The following is a 15696-nucleotide window of genomic DNA, read 5'->3' on the forward strand; positions in this document are numbered from 1 at the left end:
TGTGCCGTGCGTGTGATCATTGCTTGTACAGCCCTCTCGCAGTGTCCGGAGCAAGTATGGTGGGTCTGACACACCGGTGTCAATGTGTTCTTTTTTCCATTTCCAGGAGTGTAGATGTAAATACTGCGCTCATATTCTGACCTCAAACATAATGTGATAACTCGAACAAAATGACCTACTCCATGTCAAAATATCCATCATGTCAAACCCAACTCTCACTCTTCTCGCATGACGTACTGAAAGCCATGGAAGAAGACATTCGGGTATGTGCAGTATTTATCGATCTCCGAAAAGCATTCGACTCACTACCGCACCTATGTTTTTTATCAAAAATCGATCGTATGGGGTATCGAGCGAAGTTTGTGACTGGACTGAGGATTCTTCGTTAGGGAGGATGCAGCAATCTATCTTGGATGGACAGTCATCGAACAATGCAGACGTAACTTCGGGAGTACGCCAAGGAAGGGTTTGTATATTAATGAACTTGCAGACAAAATTAATAGCAGCTTCAGACTTCTCACAGATGATGCAGTTATCTACTGTGAAGTTCAGTCTGAAAGAAGCTGGACAAATATTCAGCCAGGCCTTGATAAGAATTGAAATTGGTGCATATATTGGAAACTTACTTTAAATGCTCATGAACATAAAATCGTGCACGCAACAAAATGAAAATACATAATGTTCAATAACTACAGTATTAACGAACCACAAACGGAACTGGTAAACTCATACAAATACCTGGTAGGACATGAAATGTAATGGTCACATTGGCTCACTCATGGGTGAAGCAAGTAGCAGACTTCGATATACCAGTAGAATGCTTGGGAAGTGCAATCAGTCTAAAAAAGAGATTGCTTACAAATCACTCGTAAGACCCATCCTAGAATGTTGCTCAAGAGTGTGGGAGATCTACCAAGTAGGATTAACAGGGGGTAAGTGCCAATTCTCGACGTAATATACCTGTGGCAGTACACATTTCTCACAACAGTGCAGCCATGACTCCATGATCGCTGTGAACGGTGGTAAGCATGAATGGTCTCGTATTTGTCCGACCCTAGAAGAGTGTCACAGGGATACTGAATGAACTTAACTGGCAGGCTCTTCTAGATGGGACGCAAACTACACCGAGACGCCGCCCGCTCTGGATGAGCGGTTCTAGGCGCTTCAGTCTGGAACCGTGCTGCTGCTACAGTCGCAGGTTTGAATCCTGCCTCGGGCACGGATGTGTGTGATGTCCTAAGGTTAGTTATGTTTAAGTAGTTCTAAGTATAGGGGACTGATGACCTCAAATGTTAAGTCCCATAGTGCTTAAAGCGATTTTTTTAAATACTGAGACAAGCTACTCACAAGTTTCAAGAATCGCCTTTAAATAATGGTTCTACGAATATACTTCAGCCCCCTTTAGGCATCGTGAGAATACGATTAGATTAACTGTAGCACGCACAGAGGCATTTAAACAGTCATTCTTCGCGTCTTTCCTTGCGCGAGTGGAATGGGAAAAATCTCATACAACTGCTACAATGGTACGCACTCTCTGCCATGCACTCCACAGTGGTTTGCAGATGATATATGTAGGTACAGATGTAGATTTATTCGTTGTGACACGGAAGTAGGTCCTGTCAAGGACACGTACATTCCACAAGCCGTTTGTGGCGTGAACGGGATTGTGAATCTTCTGTTATCCTGTCGGCAGTTGCCATATGGCACCCTGGTCATGAAGGATATGACAGACTGATCTACATCTTTTGCCACTTGGTGGCAAGGGTTCATGCTCGTTTGCGCAAATACCATACCAATCATCTTATATTATCCAATAGCCCCTTCCCCCAGCCCCCCCCCCCCCCCTACACACACACACTGCTCAAGGATTTGGAGAAATATTGGTCTCTAGCAATGCCGCTTCCTGAGAATTCTCGTCATGTCGTCTACGGACACTTTGACATCAATCCGATCGTCAAGAAGTGAAGCGAGTGTAATAGCTGAGCACCACAGACTACCACTCAGTGCCCCAGTTGACCCTCGCTTTACATCATTGAAGTCTCTTTGGTCCGTGGTGTGCTTCAGCGGTAAACACACAATGGCAGCTTCATATCTCAACCCAAATTTAAGTATTTTGTCTCCGACAAGTTCTGGCGATAGTACAGGCAACTTCTACTCAGGTTTGAGCTGTTGTTATCCATCAGCTCCTCACAAATACTCGCACAATCCTACAATCTTGTAACTGGCAGTCTTCTTGGAAGGGCTCGTGCCTCCTATCATTGTTATACCATTATCCTCACTCTACCTTGTCACCATTCACACTGCAATCTAGCGCTCACTCTCAAGCATATGTGACGTGTTAAGGGCTATACAAAGAGTCCATTCCTCTCTTCCTGACATGTGTATTCCCCACATATCTAAAACACAGAGCTATACTTAGTTCTGTTTTTTATGTAACCAGCCAAGAACATGTAAATCACGAAACATGTATACAACTCAATGTCTACAGTTACTTGTAAGCCATACACCCTGAAAGGTGCTGAGCAATCAATTAAAAATAACTTGTAAAGAAGACGTGGTAATTCCATGTAGCTAAACCTTCTCAAAAACCTGTGTTGCAGTGAGCGCATCCTTTCAGCAACGACCAGCTGACTGGTAGTGTGGTGGTCACCTCTGGAACTCAGTAAAGTATCGTTCCTGCGTGACATGGATTCGACAAGCACATGGTAAGTGTTTGGCACATAATTCCCTTAAATCACCAGCTGGTGTTTTGTGACGCCCGATAGCGTAACAAAATTGTTTAATCGGGTAAATATCAGGAAAAACAGGTGGCTAAGAGACCAACGGCAGTTCACTATCACCTTCCTCACCGCTGCAGCACGGTTGTGGCCTTGTGACACGAACTGTTCTCTTGCTGGTATGTACCCTACTGCTAACCGATCGGGGTGGCACCGAGCTTAGCATACTGGACTCGCATTCGGGAGGCCGACAGATCAAACCCGCGTCCGGCCATGCAGGCCTAGATTTTCGGTGATTCCCCTAAATCGCTTCAGGCAAACACCGGGATGGTTCGTTTGAGAGACCAGGGCCGATTTTCTTCCCTATCCTTCCCTAATCCGAGCTTATGTTTTGTCTCTAATGACCTCGTTGTGGACGGGACGTTAAACACTAATCTGCTCGTTATTCCCTTTACCATTACCATTGGGGAAGACATCAAGAATGAAGGGATGCAGCCGGCCTGCAGTGACGTCCACATAGACACATCTGTCATGGCTTCTTCGGTGATTATCAGAGGTCTTATGGATGCCAAATGAATGTCCCTCATAATATGATACTGTCCCCATCCATCCGTGGCTACGGTTCATGTCTCGTGCAGCCGTATACCTGGATGATGTTGGATCCTGGCATAACCTTCGATCTAATGTTATGATAAACAAGATTCAACCGACCAGGCGACACGTTTCTGATAACGATTATCCTGTGCCCAGAGTGATTCTATATGACGTTATCTCCGGTCGACGTCGGAACATGGAGGATTAGTCAGCTACGGAGCCTCATGCTCAACAATGTGCGCTGACCGAAGTGATCCGAAACACCCGTTCCAGAATCAACATTGTAGGCAGAGATCCTGAGGCCTAGTCTGTTCTACACAGCTTTTAGGCTTCTGACATCCACGCTATCTGGTGAGGCGCTGATCTGCAAAACCTTGACGTCTGCTTGTGGTTTCACTGTTCACAGTTTCTCACGATTGTAGCACGCGAACAGCCGACAAGATTCACAGTTTCCAAGACTCTTGTACTCAGGCACCGGCCGTAACAATCTGACATATGATAAAGATCCTTGTGTCAGGGTATTTCCCAATTTGCTGCCTGTAACGACGTCAGAATTATTCCCCATTCGTCTCTGCCTTACGTCTCACGTATCCACAACGCTGTAAGGCGGTTTTCACTCTCACTATGGACTGTGGTCATAATATTTTGGGTCAAGATTTCGTATATGTACAGGCTGAGTTCCGTCATTGCTTCTTCGTTGTATGGATTGAACAATATGGGCGAAAGACTACATCCCTGTCTTACACCCTTTTTAATCCGAGCACTAAGTTTTTGGTCTCATACTCTTATTGTTCCCTCATGACACTTGTACATTTTGTATACAACACGTCTTTCCCTATAGCTCACCCAGATCTTTTTCCCAGAATTTCGAAAACGTAGCGCCATTTTAAATAATCGAACGCTTTTTTGAGGTTGACAAATCGTTTTAACTTGTCTTCATTTTTCTTTGGTCTTGCTTCCATTATCATCCACATCAGACCAGCCTCTCTCGTGCCTTTACCTTTCCTTAAGCCAACGTCCTCTAACACATCTTCAGTTTTCTTTTCCAGTCTTGGTCCTGCCAGCAACGTGAATGCAAGAGCTTTTAAGCTGACTGTGTCAGAATTCTGGCACTTGTTGGTTCTTACAATCTTCGGAACTGTGTGAATGATATTTCTTCGAAAGTCAGATAGTATATCGCCCGACTTATACATTCTATACACCAATGTGAATAGTAGTTTTGTTGCCACTTCTCCCAATAATTTCAGAAATTCTAATGGAACGTTATCTGTACCTTCTGCCTTATTTGATCTTAAGTCTTCCAAAGCTCTTTCAAAATCTAATTCTAATACTGGATCCTCTATCTCTTCCATACCGACTGATGTTCCTTTTTTATCACTTCATCACAGATGTCTTCCACCTCATAAAGGCATAAAGCTGGTCGTAGGCTGTGTTCCAAAAATGAACAGCATAGAGACAGAAGTGAGGACACTTTCTGCAGGGCCTGATCATCATTTTGCAGGACAATGCTCAAGCACGTACAGAGCAAGCTGTTACTGATTTGTTTGATTGATGGAGCTACTAAGTGCTTTACCAAATACTTCACTCCTCTGACTTAAGCCCTCGTAAGTTCAACTCGATTTTGAAACTGAAGGACACACTTCACGGCATTCGCTTCAGATGTGCTACAAATTCGTCGGGCAATAGACCGCGCCGCTCAAACTGTCAACACAACTGGCAATGCTAAGAGTATCCTACGACTTCCACATCGCTGGAAACGGGTTATACACAATGCTGGTGACTACTTTGAAGGTCAGTAAAACTTTGAAGCGCGTATCTAATTTGTACGAGTTTTAAATAAATAGTTGCCACTATTAAAGTTCCAACACTCGTAGTTTGACCTTCGTAAATTATTAAATCGGCCGTTATAGGATTTAAGACGGTGGTCCCCAACCTGGGGATGATCACCCCCTGAGGGTTAAAATGAGATTTTCTAAGGGGTAAGAAACCCAAAGGGTTGACTTTGTTCCAGTTATGAAACTAAATTACTTTAAAAACATTATTACTACTACCAAAATTTTGTAAGGCTTTAATATTGATTATGGAAGTTATCAATATTTACTTTTTCCTCGATTACTAACATTAACGCATAACACCATTCGGTGGAGGTCACAAGCACCTCACATAGACCACCGATTGCACACACACTTTGTACTTTGGACTGTAGATCTGTGAAAGTAAAAGTAAGACATACGTGACAAAAGTTATTTATCTCATGAAGACATCTTCTGGAAGTTGTAGATAGTTCCTGTAATAGACGAGAAATTTCGTTATTACTTCCTTTGAAACAGATATATGAACTAACTGGTGGCACAACACTATAGTGCTGTACACATAATGATCATCATTATTGTTTTTAGTAGAGTGGTCAAACACAAAGCGTTAACAGCCTGAAGTATTGCAATGTCTGCCACTTCAGAAGTAAGTAGTCCAGCAGTCAAGTGAGTTACAAGCAGTAAGTACAGCAAATGCTATTAGTGAGAGGAGGAAGCAAATGCTGTTGATGAGAAAAGTAGTGCAGAGAAATAACGTTTTGTAACAACTACCTACCTTGTTGTGGATAATTAGCTTTCGTAACTGAGTTTGTAGGTAGTACTGCGCGCGCGCGCACACACACACGTATCCACACACACAATTACTAAATATCCTTTATCTTTTATTATTTTGGAAACAAAAGTTTTCAAAGAAATTATTTTCCATTCGAACTTTTACTTAGGCATTAAAGTGGATTACGGTGGCTGAAAGCGGTTGAAGGGTGGGAGTGGTGTAGGGGGTGACTACACTCAGGGGCGGTGGTCTAAGAAAGGTTGGGAACTCTTAATTTAACATGGTATGATTTATTAACGTGGTGGAACGGGTAGTACGAACAGCATTTATCCTACTGGGATTTTTAATAGGTGCAGCAATTGTTTGTTAACTTTGTCTGATCGCACAGACGATAGCGTCTTCGGAAATAATCTCAGGCCCTGTCGTTAGAGGTTGGTATTTCTCGTAAGCAGCCTAAACCGAATGGGATGATTTTCTGTAATCCACTTCAAGTGTGCTGTAGGGAAGATTTCTTCAATATCCACTAACAAGTAAATAATAATGCGATCCGGGGTGTAGAAACAATTCCGCTACCAGTCACAGTCATACAATGCGATCAGTCTTCCCAGGAGCCAGCATTTAAAAGTGTTATTAGAGGTATGATAATTAAAAAACAGTCTTGACCGCAAATTTCTTTTAATCGGAATGACCGGTTTCAATCCTTAAGGGTCATCTTCAGACTCTGAAACAGCACCCGTACAGATAGAGGGATCCTTACAGAAACGTATACACACTGAAATAAGAAACAGCAACAGTCTATACCGAAAACTAACAATACAAGAAAATTACTACATACAAAAGGCTATAGTCGAAGGGGAAAATGTAATAAATGAAAACACAACACTCTGCAACAACACACTCTTTACCGCTCTGAGAGAACTGACCAAGGACACAGAACAGAAAGCACACACACGCAAAAGAACCACTTCTCCATCACACACAGAGACATAAATAATGAACAGAAGTCCTCGTAATTCACGCTACAGTTTTTCATAGCCTTTCTCGCCACATGCGATACGCCTCTCGTGACACACGCGAACAGCAAGATGGCGTAATATTCTGGATCAGAAACAAAGTGTAATAGTTTTGTTTTTCTGTGTATAAAAGCAGCCACATACCATCCAACGAACGTGAGTAAACGAATAGCTAAGCAAACGGCTCAGTACACAACAAATAACTGGTTTCCACAACACTACCACAACCCCAAGTATATACTGCTGACATACAAAATTTACCTTTTAGTATTTGTTTACTAACAGCCGCTCACATGGTTGCAGATGACATGATGCTGACTAAGTAAAAATACGGTTACAGAGAAAAAAAGAGCACAGAAAATATGTTGCAAACAGCGTCAATAATTGCTTAAAACATGCTGTAACACACAATAAATAAGGTAGTATGAAAGTATCAATAGAAAACTATATTTCAAAAACGATTTGTAAAAATGTAATAATGTTTTACTGTGTTTATACAACCATGCCATTTTCTGCATGTTTTAGATTAAAAAAAACTCACTGATGATGGTGATATTTGTCGCCGAAACTAGTTTGGGATAATAACTAAATAAACGAATAACAAGGTGTTTTGCATCAAGGCGGACTCAATTGCCGATATTACTGTTTTTCATTGAAATCAGATTACAAACTACATATACCCAGAACGGCAGGTGGACTTCCATAGAACAGGCTGCGCCGATCCACGACGCTGAACTGATTGTTAAGCAGATAGGCAGAAGTGGTCTTAAACAGCACTAGTTCCACTCACCGTCCTGTGTATGACATCAGTCTTAACCAATCAGAAGTACATTGTGTATTATTAGCATGAAATGTATTACAATAGCCTATATTACTTAGATTTGAAGAAGAGTTATAGGTAAAATACACCGTAAAATTGCTATGAAATAGCTATTCGTCAAAAAATTTAAACTGTAGTAAATAATTAGCTTAAAATAAAGTAGTCTAGGCTGCCCTCTGTAATCCGTTGTGGTAGACGTATAAACGCCGAAAATAGAACAGGACCTGCCCGGATAAGCGAGTGCATGAAAGCCTCTACAGTACTTCCGGGACATTGAGAAATGCTCGTAGCCCGGTCAACAATGACCGAGAGATGTGTATTTGGGGGAAAAATCGCGTAATCGCAAAACGATCTTATGGTGATGCGACCGAGTTCCATGAACAACATACTGGAAATGTTGGCCGTTGGGCTGTGAGTGTGGGAGAGAGGTGGATGTTTAGCGCTTTGATGGTCACTCTTTTATATTATTCTTGGATGACGCAGAAACCGCAACTTCTTACGAAAATGTTTCATAGTACGAAATTAAACAGTGTGAAATTTCCTACAAGAGATCCTAGTCAATTTTTCTCTAGGACCAATAGTTTTAGTGTTGTAGCGGATGGAAAAATCGCAGTTATTTGAAAATAGTGATTTACTGATAGCGAGTTAACATCTGTTTTTAAATGAAGTGAGTTAAAAACAAATATTAAAAGTGTGTCCCACATCTGAGTATAAGTGAAATATTTTGTTCTGGGAGTATGACGAGCTAGCCGGACGGGGCTAGACATACGAAGGAAGGCTGGTCGCCGGATTTTAGTCGTGCCCTTAAGTCCTTTGTAAGTCTGCTGCAAACTGAAGATCGAGCAGGCGAGTCGCCACTCTCTCTACCCCACTGTCGATACAACGCGCTGAAACGCAGGGCGAGGGGGGGGGCGGTAGATGTGTGTTTTTTATTTTCCACCAAGTCCTTAAATACTATATAGAATACAGATATGAGTTACTTATAAAACTAACGGAAAAAACGCATATGGACGGTTTCGCCATAAATCTCTGCACCCCCCTTTACACTGCTAGAACGGAAACTGATTATTAGTTACAAAATAACTTCATCCAGCTCGAGTTGTGTATTGGAGTTGTTCTCAGTTTATTAAGTACTTATTTACAGTTGTTACGTGAGCTTTTATGTAAAATATTTTCCTATAAACAATACCTCAGAAGTATTTGATGTGCAAGAGTGAGGTTGTCAGTGACGTACGTAGCCTTGCAAAAAAGGGATTAGACTGGCAGTTTCGGCACATGTTAGTGTCTACTGTTGACAATATTCTACGAGTATAAAGCCATGTAACCATACTGCAGCCACTTGGTGAATTAATGAATGACCAGACAGTTACAGCACGTCTCTCACCATTACTTCTTTTTCTGTGGAACTGTGTAAATCTCTTCCGTTTCTTGTATGGTGGACTGGACTGGTTGGAGCCACTTACCGAACATCCACAATATTTATTGCGCGGTGTGCGTGAATATGTCTGAATGGAATGGGATCAGTCATGTTCAAGTCTAGAACTGTTAGTTGCAGAGGGAGCCAATTTGAGCCTATCAGCCTCTTCAGGTTTTGGGAAAGCTGAGGATGGGCTGATGCGCTTGATACATCTCATTTGTGACGTATGTTACATAATAGCTCACAGCCTGGTGAGCATCTGTACTGAAGAGTTCATTGTCCGTCTAGCCTTAATTATCTACACACGTTATGTCTGCTCTTACGTGCGTGTACGAAGGGACAGACAAGACGCATTATATAATTAAGCCTTGATTTAGTTTTTAGACGGTTTCCCACATTCGACAGGGTGAACGCCAAGCTAGTACCCACGTCCTGCCTCGGTTGCACGATTCGCTACCATTTAAAAAACATTCTCAGTCTTGCTTGCGACCTAACTCTCTAAGCAGAGAGATGGAGTACACAAATTCTGCCCCTGGAAAGAAGTGCTGCACTCAGGAATGGCATCCAGCTTCCCACCATCAGTAACAGCGCCAAATCCGTATCAACATGCCGACTCCATAGGAAAACACGATAAAACCAGGAAGAAGACGATAGCTAACGAGAGACATAGAAGTTACGTCCATCTACGTGAATGTAATGAAGTTGCTCACCTGAACGATTCCAACTACCAAGGTGGCCATCTCTGGCGATAATGAGCTGCCAGCTTGTTGGAAGATGTCGACTGTGTAGTAGATGAACGCGTTGATGCCTAGAAACTGCCGCAACGTCATCAGTCCCACGACTATCAGCAGCGCCCGACACCTGCCGAAAGACGATCGTGAGTGCTCACAAATTGACAGATTCCATCTGCAAGTACTGATTGAAACTGTAAGAAATGTGTCATATTTATCTCAGTTTATTGAAACCAGTAAACATGGTGCTAGCTCTTACTGCTGCGTGTCTCACTATCTACCGTGCGTGCTCACCTGTGTGTGCATGTATGCGCGCGCGCGCGCGCCCGCGCGTGTGTGTGTGTATGTGTGTGTGTGTGTGTGTGTGTGTGTGTGTGTGTGAGCGAGAATGAGAATGAGAGAGAGGGAGGGACAGAGAGAGAGGGAGGGACTGAGAGAGAGAGAGAGAGAGAGCGAGAGAGAGAGAGAGAGAGAGAGAGAGAGAGAGACTTGTAGCCTATCGAAACTTATGATGACTAGGCCAGTGCCCTTTCTGCGTCAGCACCCGGAGATAAAACTATTTTATGAATGTGCTTTGTCTTTTGTAGAAACAACACAGCTGCGCAGATGCATTTTTAAACTCCTCTACTTCACTTGACCAAGCACTCGTGCTGTACAGAATTATTCATAAGTAACTCCAGGGATCAGAAGACGAGTGCGTGAAAACTGCACGATATTATAATAAAAATGAAAATCAGTTGATAGAGTAAGTCACGAAGTTTCAGTCTGTAATATGCGCCAAAGTGTAGTTGTACAGCGCACCACTATGGGGCAGGCGTACTGAAACAGGTAGAGTCTGTGAACAAAACATCCGCTCCGAATGGCCGCTTCGAATTAATTCGCACTTGTAGATAGGCAACCCCACGAATAAATATCCAAACCGGGCTGCAGCTTTTCTGAATGCACGCACGCACATATTGACGCTTCGATGTCAGAAACGGTGCCTACAATGAGCACCCGTAAAATGAGTAACAAATTCAGAGAGGTCCTCTATCCACTAAATTGCGTCTAACCTACAGTTATCGCGCGGTCGTCTTCTGAAAGCACTACGTTACTTATGAAAAACGTTATATATCAAGTACAAAGGTTTATTCTACATTAAATAAGGACGGACAGACGATCAGTTGGAAAAAGTGGCCTCAATGATCCTGTTTAAAGCTGTTATGAACCAATATTGAAAAGGAACGTTAATTTTGTAAAATGTTCTAAACACAAACGTATTGTGAAACGTTTTGTATTCACCAAGTTTTGTGAAGGCAATATGCAATAAATGAGTAACATAATTTTTAAAATAATCATAGATTTTTGTGGCGATGTTAATATGATGTACAGCCATGCTCAAAAGTATCCGAGTGATCTGAATTGCATTTCGACTGATTCGCATGCAACCCACATAACGTAACTGTCTAGCAGGTCCTCTTATCGCTCCTGGGTACAGTCGTTTGACTATTGAAAATGGTTCCAACAAGTCACCACTAGAAAACGCTGCTGTGTATCGCAATAACTCAAGATGTAAAGTAATACCACGATACTAGAAATATCAGGGAACACCTTATCACAGATAAGACTGTCCTTAAGGCTTGTAAGCTCACATTTATTGCAATAAATGACATACCTGAAATGTTACCACTCGCATTATTGCGTCAGATAGGAAATGCACGTAGTAACTTCGTCGTATTCACGATTTCCTCTTCAAAGTAACATACCGTACTTGTTATTTAACACAAAATGGCGTTAAAATTTAAGTTAATCACGAGCAGCTAGTTGAGAACATGCATGAACTTCAAATGACACGACGAACCGTCTCGTTCTGCTTATGGATTCAAACCCAGGTCATGCAGACTAAGATTTCGTGACTAACGAAAACTAACAGTCATTCCTGACTAGGCATACACAGAGTGATATACCTCGACTTTAGACAGTATCAGTTAGCAAATATCAACTTTAAATTACATAACCCAGCAACTATTGTCCCTGTTAACGAACTACGAGAGATGTTAAATATTGCTTCTTCACAAGTAACTTAATTGAAATGCCGTGAGATGTAGATGTGTTAGACAGGGATTCGAACCCAGAACCTAATCGGAATGTTATCGAAGCACAATCAACTGTGGCATACCTGATTTTCTCGGCAGTAGCTAGTTGTTTTTAACTGAAATGACGAGAAGAAACATTAATTTTTTCCTTCCTAGGACTTCAGCCCGGCACCTATCGCTGTTATAGTCTAGAGAAAACCAACATTAAATGTGGGTTTCTTACACCAACAGCGACATGTGAGCATGCTGGAACTAGAAATAATATGACGAAGTCTTCAGTGCTGACTGGGAATCGAACCCAGCACATATCGTTTCTACACACGAACAGACGTCAGCTACCGAATTTTTCTCCACCAACAGCTCAGAATAACATCCTTGAACTTGCAGTGATCTCGCAAATAGTCATACGTCTCACTGGTAGTCAAAAACGTCAGATATCGATAGTGTTGGCAATGAATGAAAATGCATTAGAAATCGAAATCATTATCCACCAGCAGATAGGTGTTCTCATGCTAGAGCTTGATAATTCATAATGAAAACCTTAGTGCTGGGAGAGAATTCGAACTCATTCACGCGCAATGTGTGGAGATGTTGAGGAATATGCAGTTTTGAACAAACAACAAATTGTAGTCGAGCTGTATTGTCAGGCAAGGAATCAAATTCCGCGTTAAGGGCGGTCTGAGTTGCATTCCCAGTTCAGAACATATCTTACCGGCATACAGAAGCTCAAATAAAAAATGGAATAAGTGTCCTGTGACCCTACATAGCGTTTTTTTCGTCACTAGAAATAAATAACTAGTATAAGAAAGGATACTGGTGATAGAGTGTTTTCATGCTGTAGCTTTGATAGCAGTAAACGTAAGTAACCGGCCGAGCACTATCACCGATCGAGTTGTCAAGGTGGTAGACGACGATGCTGTCGACCCCAGTTATAATCATGGTCATGGCTATGTTTCAGTCGAATACCTCTATGTCCCTTTCTGCGTACTTCAAGATACACTTTTAAACACTTGGTACGCATCCAAATTGATAGCTGATAGAGCTGTATTTAGCAACATGAATCAGATATGTTTACCGTGCAATATATCGGACAATACGTCAGTGCAGCGAGATTTCGTTTGTGTGTTGCACATGGTGCAAGAAACATTTGTGTTTTGCTTGCTTTTGTGATAGGTTTCACCCCACTGAATGCGAGCAAGCTCACGAATAGATTGTCAATAACTGGAATTACGCAATAATACACTTCAAAGTTGTATTTTTGCATTACGTATCGCAATGAAAATAACTGTAAACAGGTTATATGCCTACTTGCTTGTCGATGCTTTCCTCAAAAAATAAGAAGAAAAAAAAAAAAAAAGAGAGAGAGAGAGAGGCAGAGAGAGAAAACAGAAAAGTATTTCAAATATCAGCTCAGTGACGCCATGTGCGTCTCGTGATGTAAAGCAAGGATAGTTGACAGGTAATAACTCGTTGTACTAGCGATATGTATGGCTTCAGGGTTCTTTCTTTTCTCTCTACAAACAACCAGAACAAAATTCAGTAACAAAGTGGTAAGAAGACCTATCTTGGTTTTTTTGTTAGTCGTCTGTAATGCAGTAAACATTCTAGATTATTGATTCGTTATTACTACCATTGTTACTGTTATTCTTCACCTCACAACAGCTTTCCTATCACTCGTTGCCGCCGACGCACGTAACGCATGGATCACGATGAATGGAATATGGGGTGTTTCGTCACGGAGAATATACACATTTATCTCGGATTCTTGTTTCATGGTAATATGAAAATCTCAATAAGAGAAGACGAGAACTGAAAGCCGGTGATGCAGGAAATAATACCCAATTATTTCTGCCGACTTAACACCATGACGACAGACAAATAGGCGGTTCACTGTATTTTGATTATAATTCGTTAGCCGTCTTGCGACCTCGTTTTAATACCTCGTGGGAGCACCCATTATATTTTGCTTTTTGAACACCGAACAATAACACACAAAGATAGTAGATGGAAGGATACAAAGAAACAATCAAACTCATGGGTGTTGATGCAGTTCATCATTAGAAGAGTAAACAAGATGGAAACATTACAAAGCCAATGAATACGCTGGTTAGTATACATTATTTGTATAGATCTGAAGATGAAAAAGTGCAGATCTGCACAGTGCCCACATCAGCACTTTAGTTTCTGTCTTAATGGGCATAATTTTTAGTTTCTTCTCTCCTGAATTTTCAAATGAACTGATTATTACGTGGTACAGAATAATTAGTTAACTGTGTTTCTTACAGCTTTCATTCGCACCAAAATTCTTCTACATTCTCGTCCAGTTCATGAAATTCTTCTTGTATGATCACAAGACTGCACATAGATGCAATCGATTTCTAGGTGCAAAGTGTTTGTTATCTTACTTTTCGTGACAGGTGGGCAAGGTTGATTTCTAAAGACTTTTTATTGTACTGAAATAATCTTTTGTCACAAAGTAACTAGGTAAGTGTTTTATTCCTATATATTTTGTGGGGAACTTTAATCGTGATGGAAGATTACACATCTAAATGTTTGACACAATTGGTAGGAGAAAACGCTGCATATTAACCAAACCCCGCGCCTCCTGTCCGTAACCCCCTATGACAAGAGCACGGGATTCTCCTCCTATAACGCTACATAGCTGTTCCTAGCACAGCTGAGAATTGGCAACATCGTCACAAACATTTGGCAACACTGTGACAGTGCAATCACTTCCGCGTATGGAATTGAATTGACTCGTTAAATTCACTTTATGTTCCCTTTCCATTTGAATGACTCGTGCTATATAATCATGTAAACTAAGACACTGAGACAGAAAATTCAATTTTTTGGCTACAGAAATTCTGTTCTTCACATGAGTGACAACTTTTATCATCATTCACGATGCGTTATGAGTCTGAGCGACCAATACCATGATGAGAGTGTAGCGCTGGAACCAGTGCGTCCATAGCCCCGTGGTACTGCCCGTGTCTCGTGTTGCACCGGTTCAAGGAGTCGTCAGTTCTAGCCGTGGTAGGAACCAGCAGGAGCGAGCTTTTTTTTGTGGTCTACTTTATGGAGCTGCGAATTTTCAGAAAAAGTTCTGTAACGAAAACCTTCACACATAAAATCTTTTTGGCAGCTCGACTCAGTAAGTAGTGTTAATGGTCATAGATCTCGGCTTTCTGACTGCCAAGCTTCTTCACAATACAAGCGTCTCCTAAGAAATTCGAATCGACCGTCAACGATACGAAATTCAATATTGTTCTTCACTTAAGACTCACCTGCCAAGGTGATAAGTATGAAGGAAATGAACTGATAAGCAAATCACAAGAAAATACTTTCAGCTCATAGTGCAATGGTGAAAAACTTACAATGCTGCACAACAGGTAACGCCTCTTTCCGCTGCTGACAAGCAAATTTTGGATTTCTAGGAATACATAACTTTATTTATGAAATGCCACATTTGCATACCTGTTGAGCATGATCCATCATACCAATTAAACACAGACGCAATCGAAATCTAAGTGAGTAGTATTTTACAAATTCGTGCCGATAGAGGCACGCTTGTGTACAGATACTCAGTTTTATTAAAACAGACTTTCGTAGTAAGGTTATCGTGGGTAGTTTTATTTCTTATAATACAGTGCACAATTTTCGTAAGGTTTCTTTTAGTGTTGTTAAAACAACACTAAACAGGAGAGAGAAATTAATCATCAATGATATATGCGGATCTCTGATGT

The 15696-nt window shown here is 41.5% G+C and overlaps 1 protein-coding gene across 1 annotated transcript in view; it reads right to left on the reverse strand.

Annotated features, from left to right (window-relative positions):
• LOC126198819 (facilitated trehalose transporter Tret1-2 homolog) overlaps positions 1 to 15696 on the reverse strand; it is a 56807-nt gene that overhangs the window by 14325 nt on the left and 26786 nt on the right. Inside the window, exon 3 of the mRNA XM_049935390.1 lies at positions 9858 to 10008. Coding sequence (XP_049791347.1) covers positions 9858 to 10008 — 151 coding nt within the window. The remainder of the gene's footprint in view (positions 1 to 9857; positions 10009 to 15696) is intronic.

The sequence above is a fragment of the Schistocerca nitens genome, chromosome 8 (genome assembly GCF_023898315.1).
Source record: "Schistocerca nitens isolate TAMUIC-IGC-003100 chromosome 8, iqSchNite1.1, whole genome shotgun sequence".
Lineage (NCBI taxonomy): Eukaryota > Metazoa > Arthropoda > Insecta > Orthoptera > Acrididae > Schistocerca > Schistocerca nitens.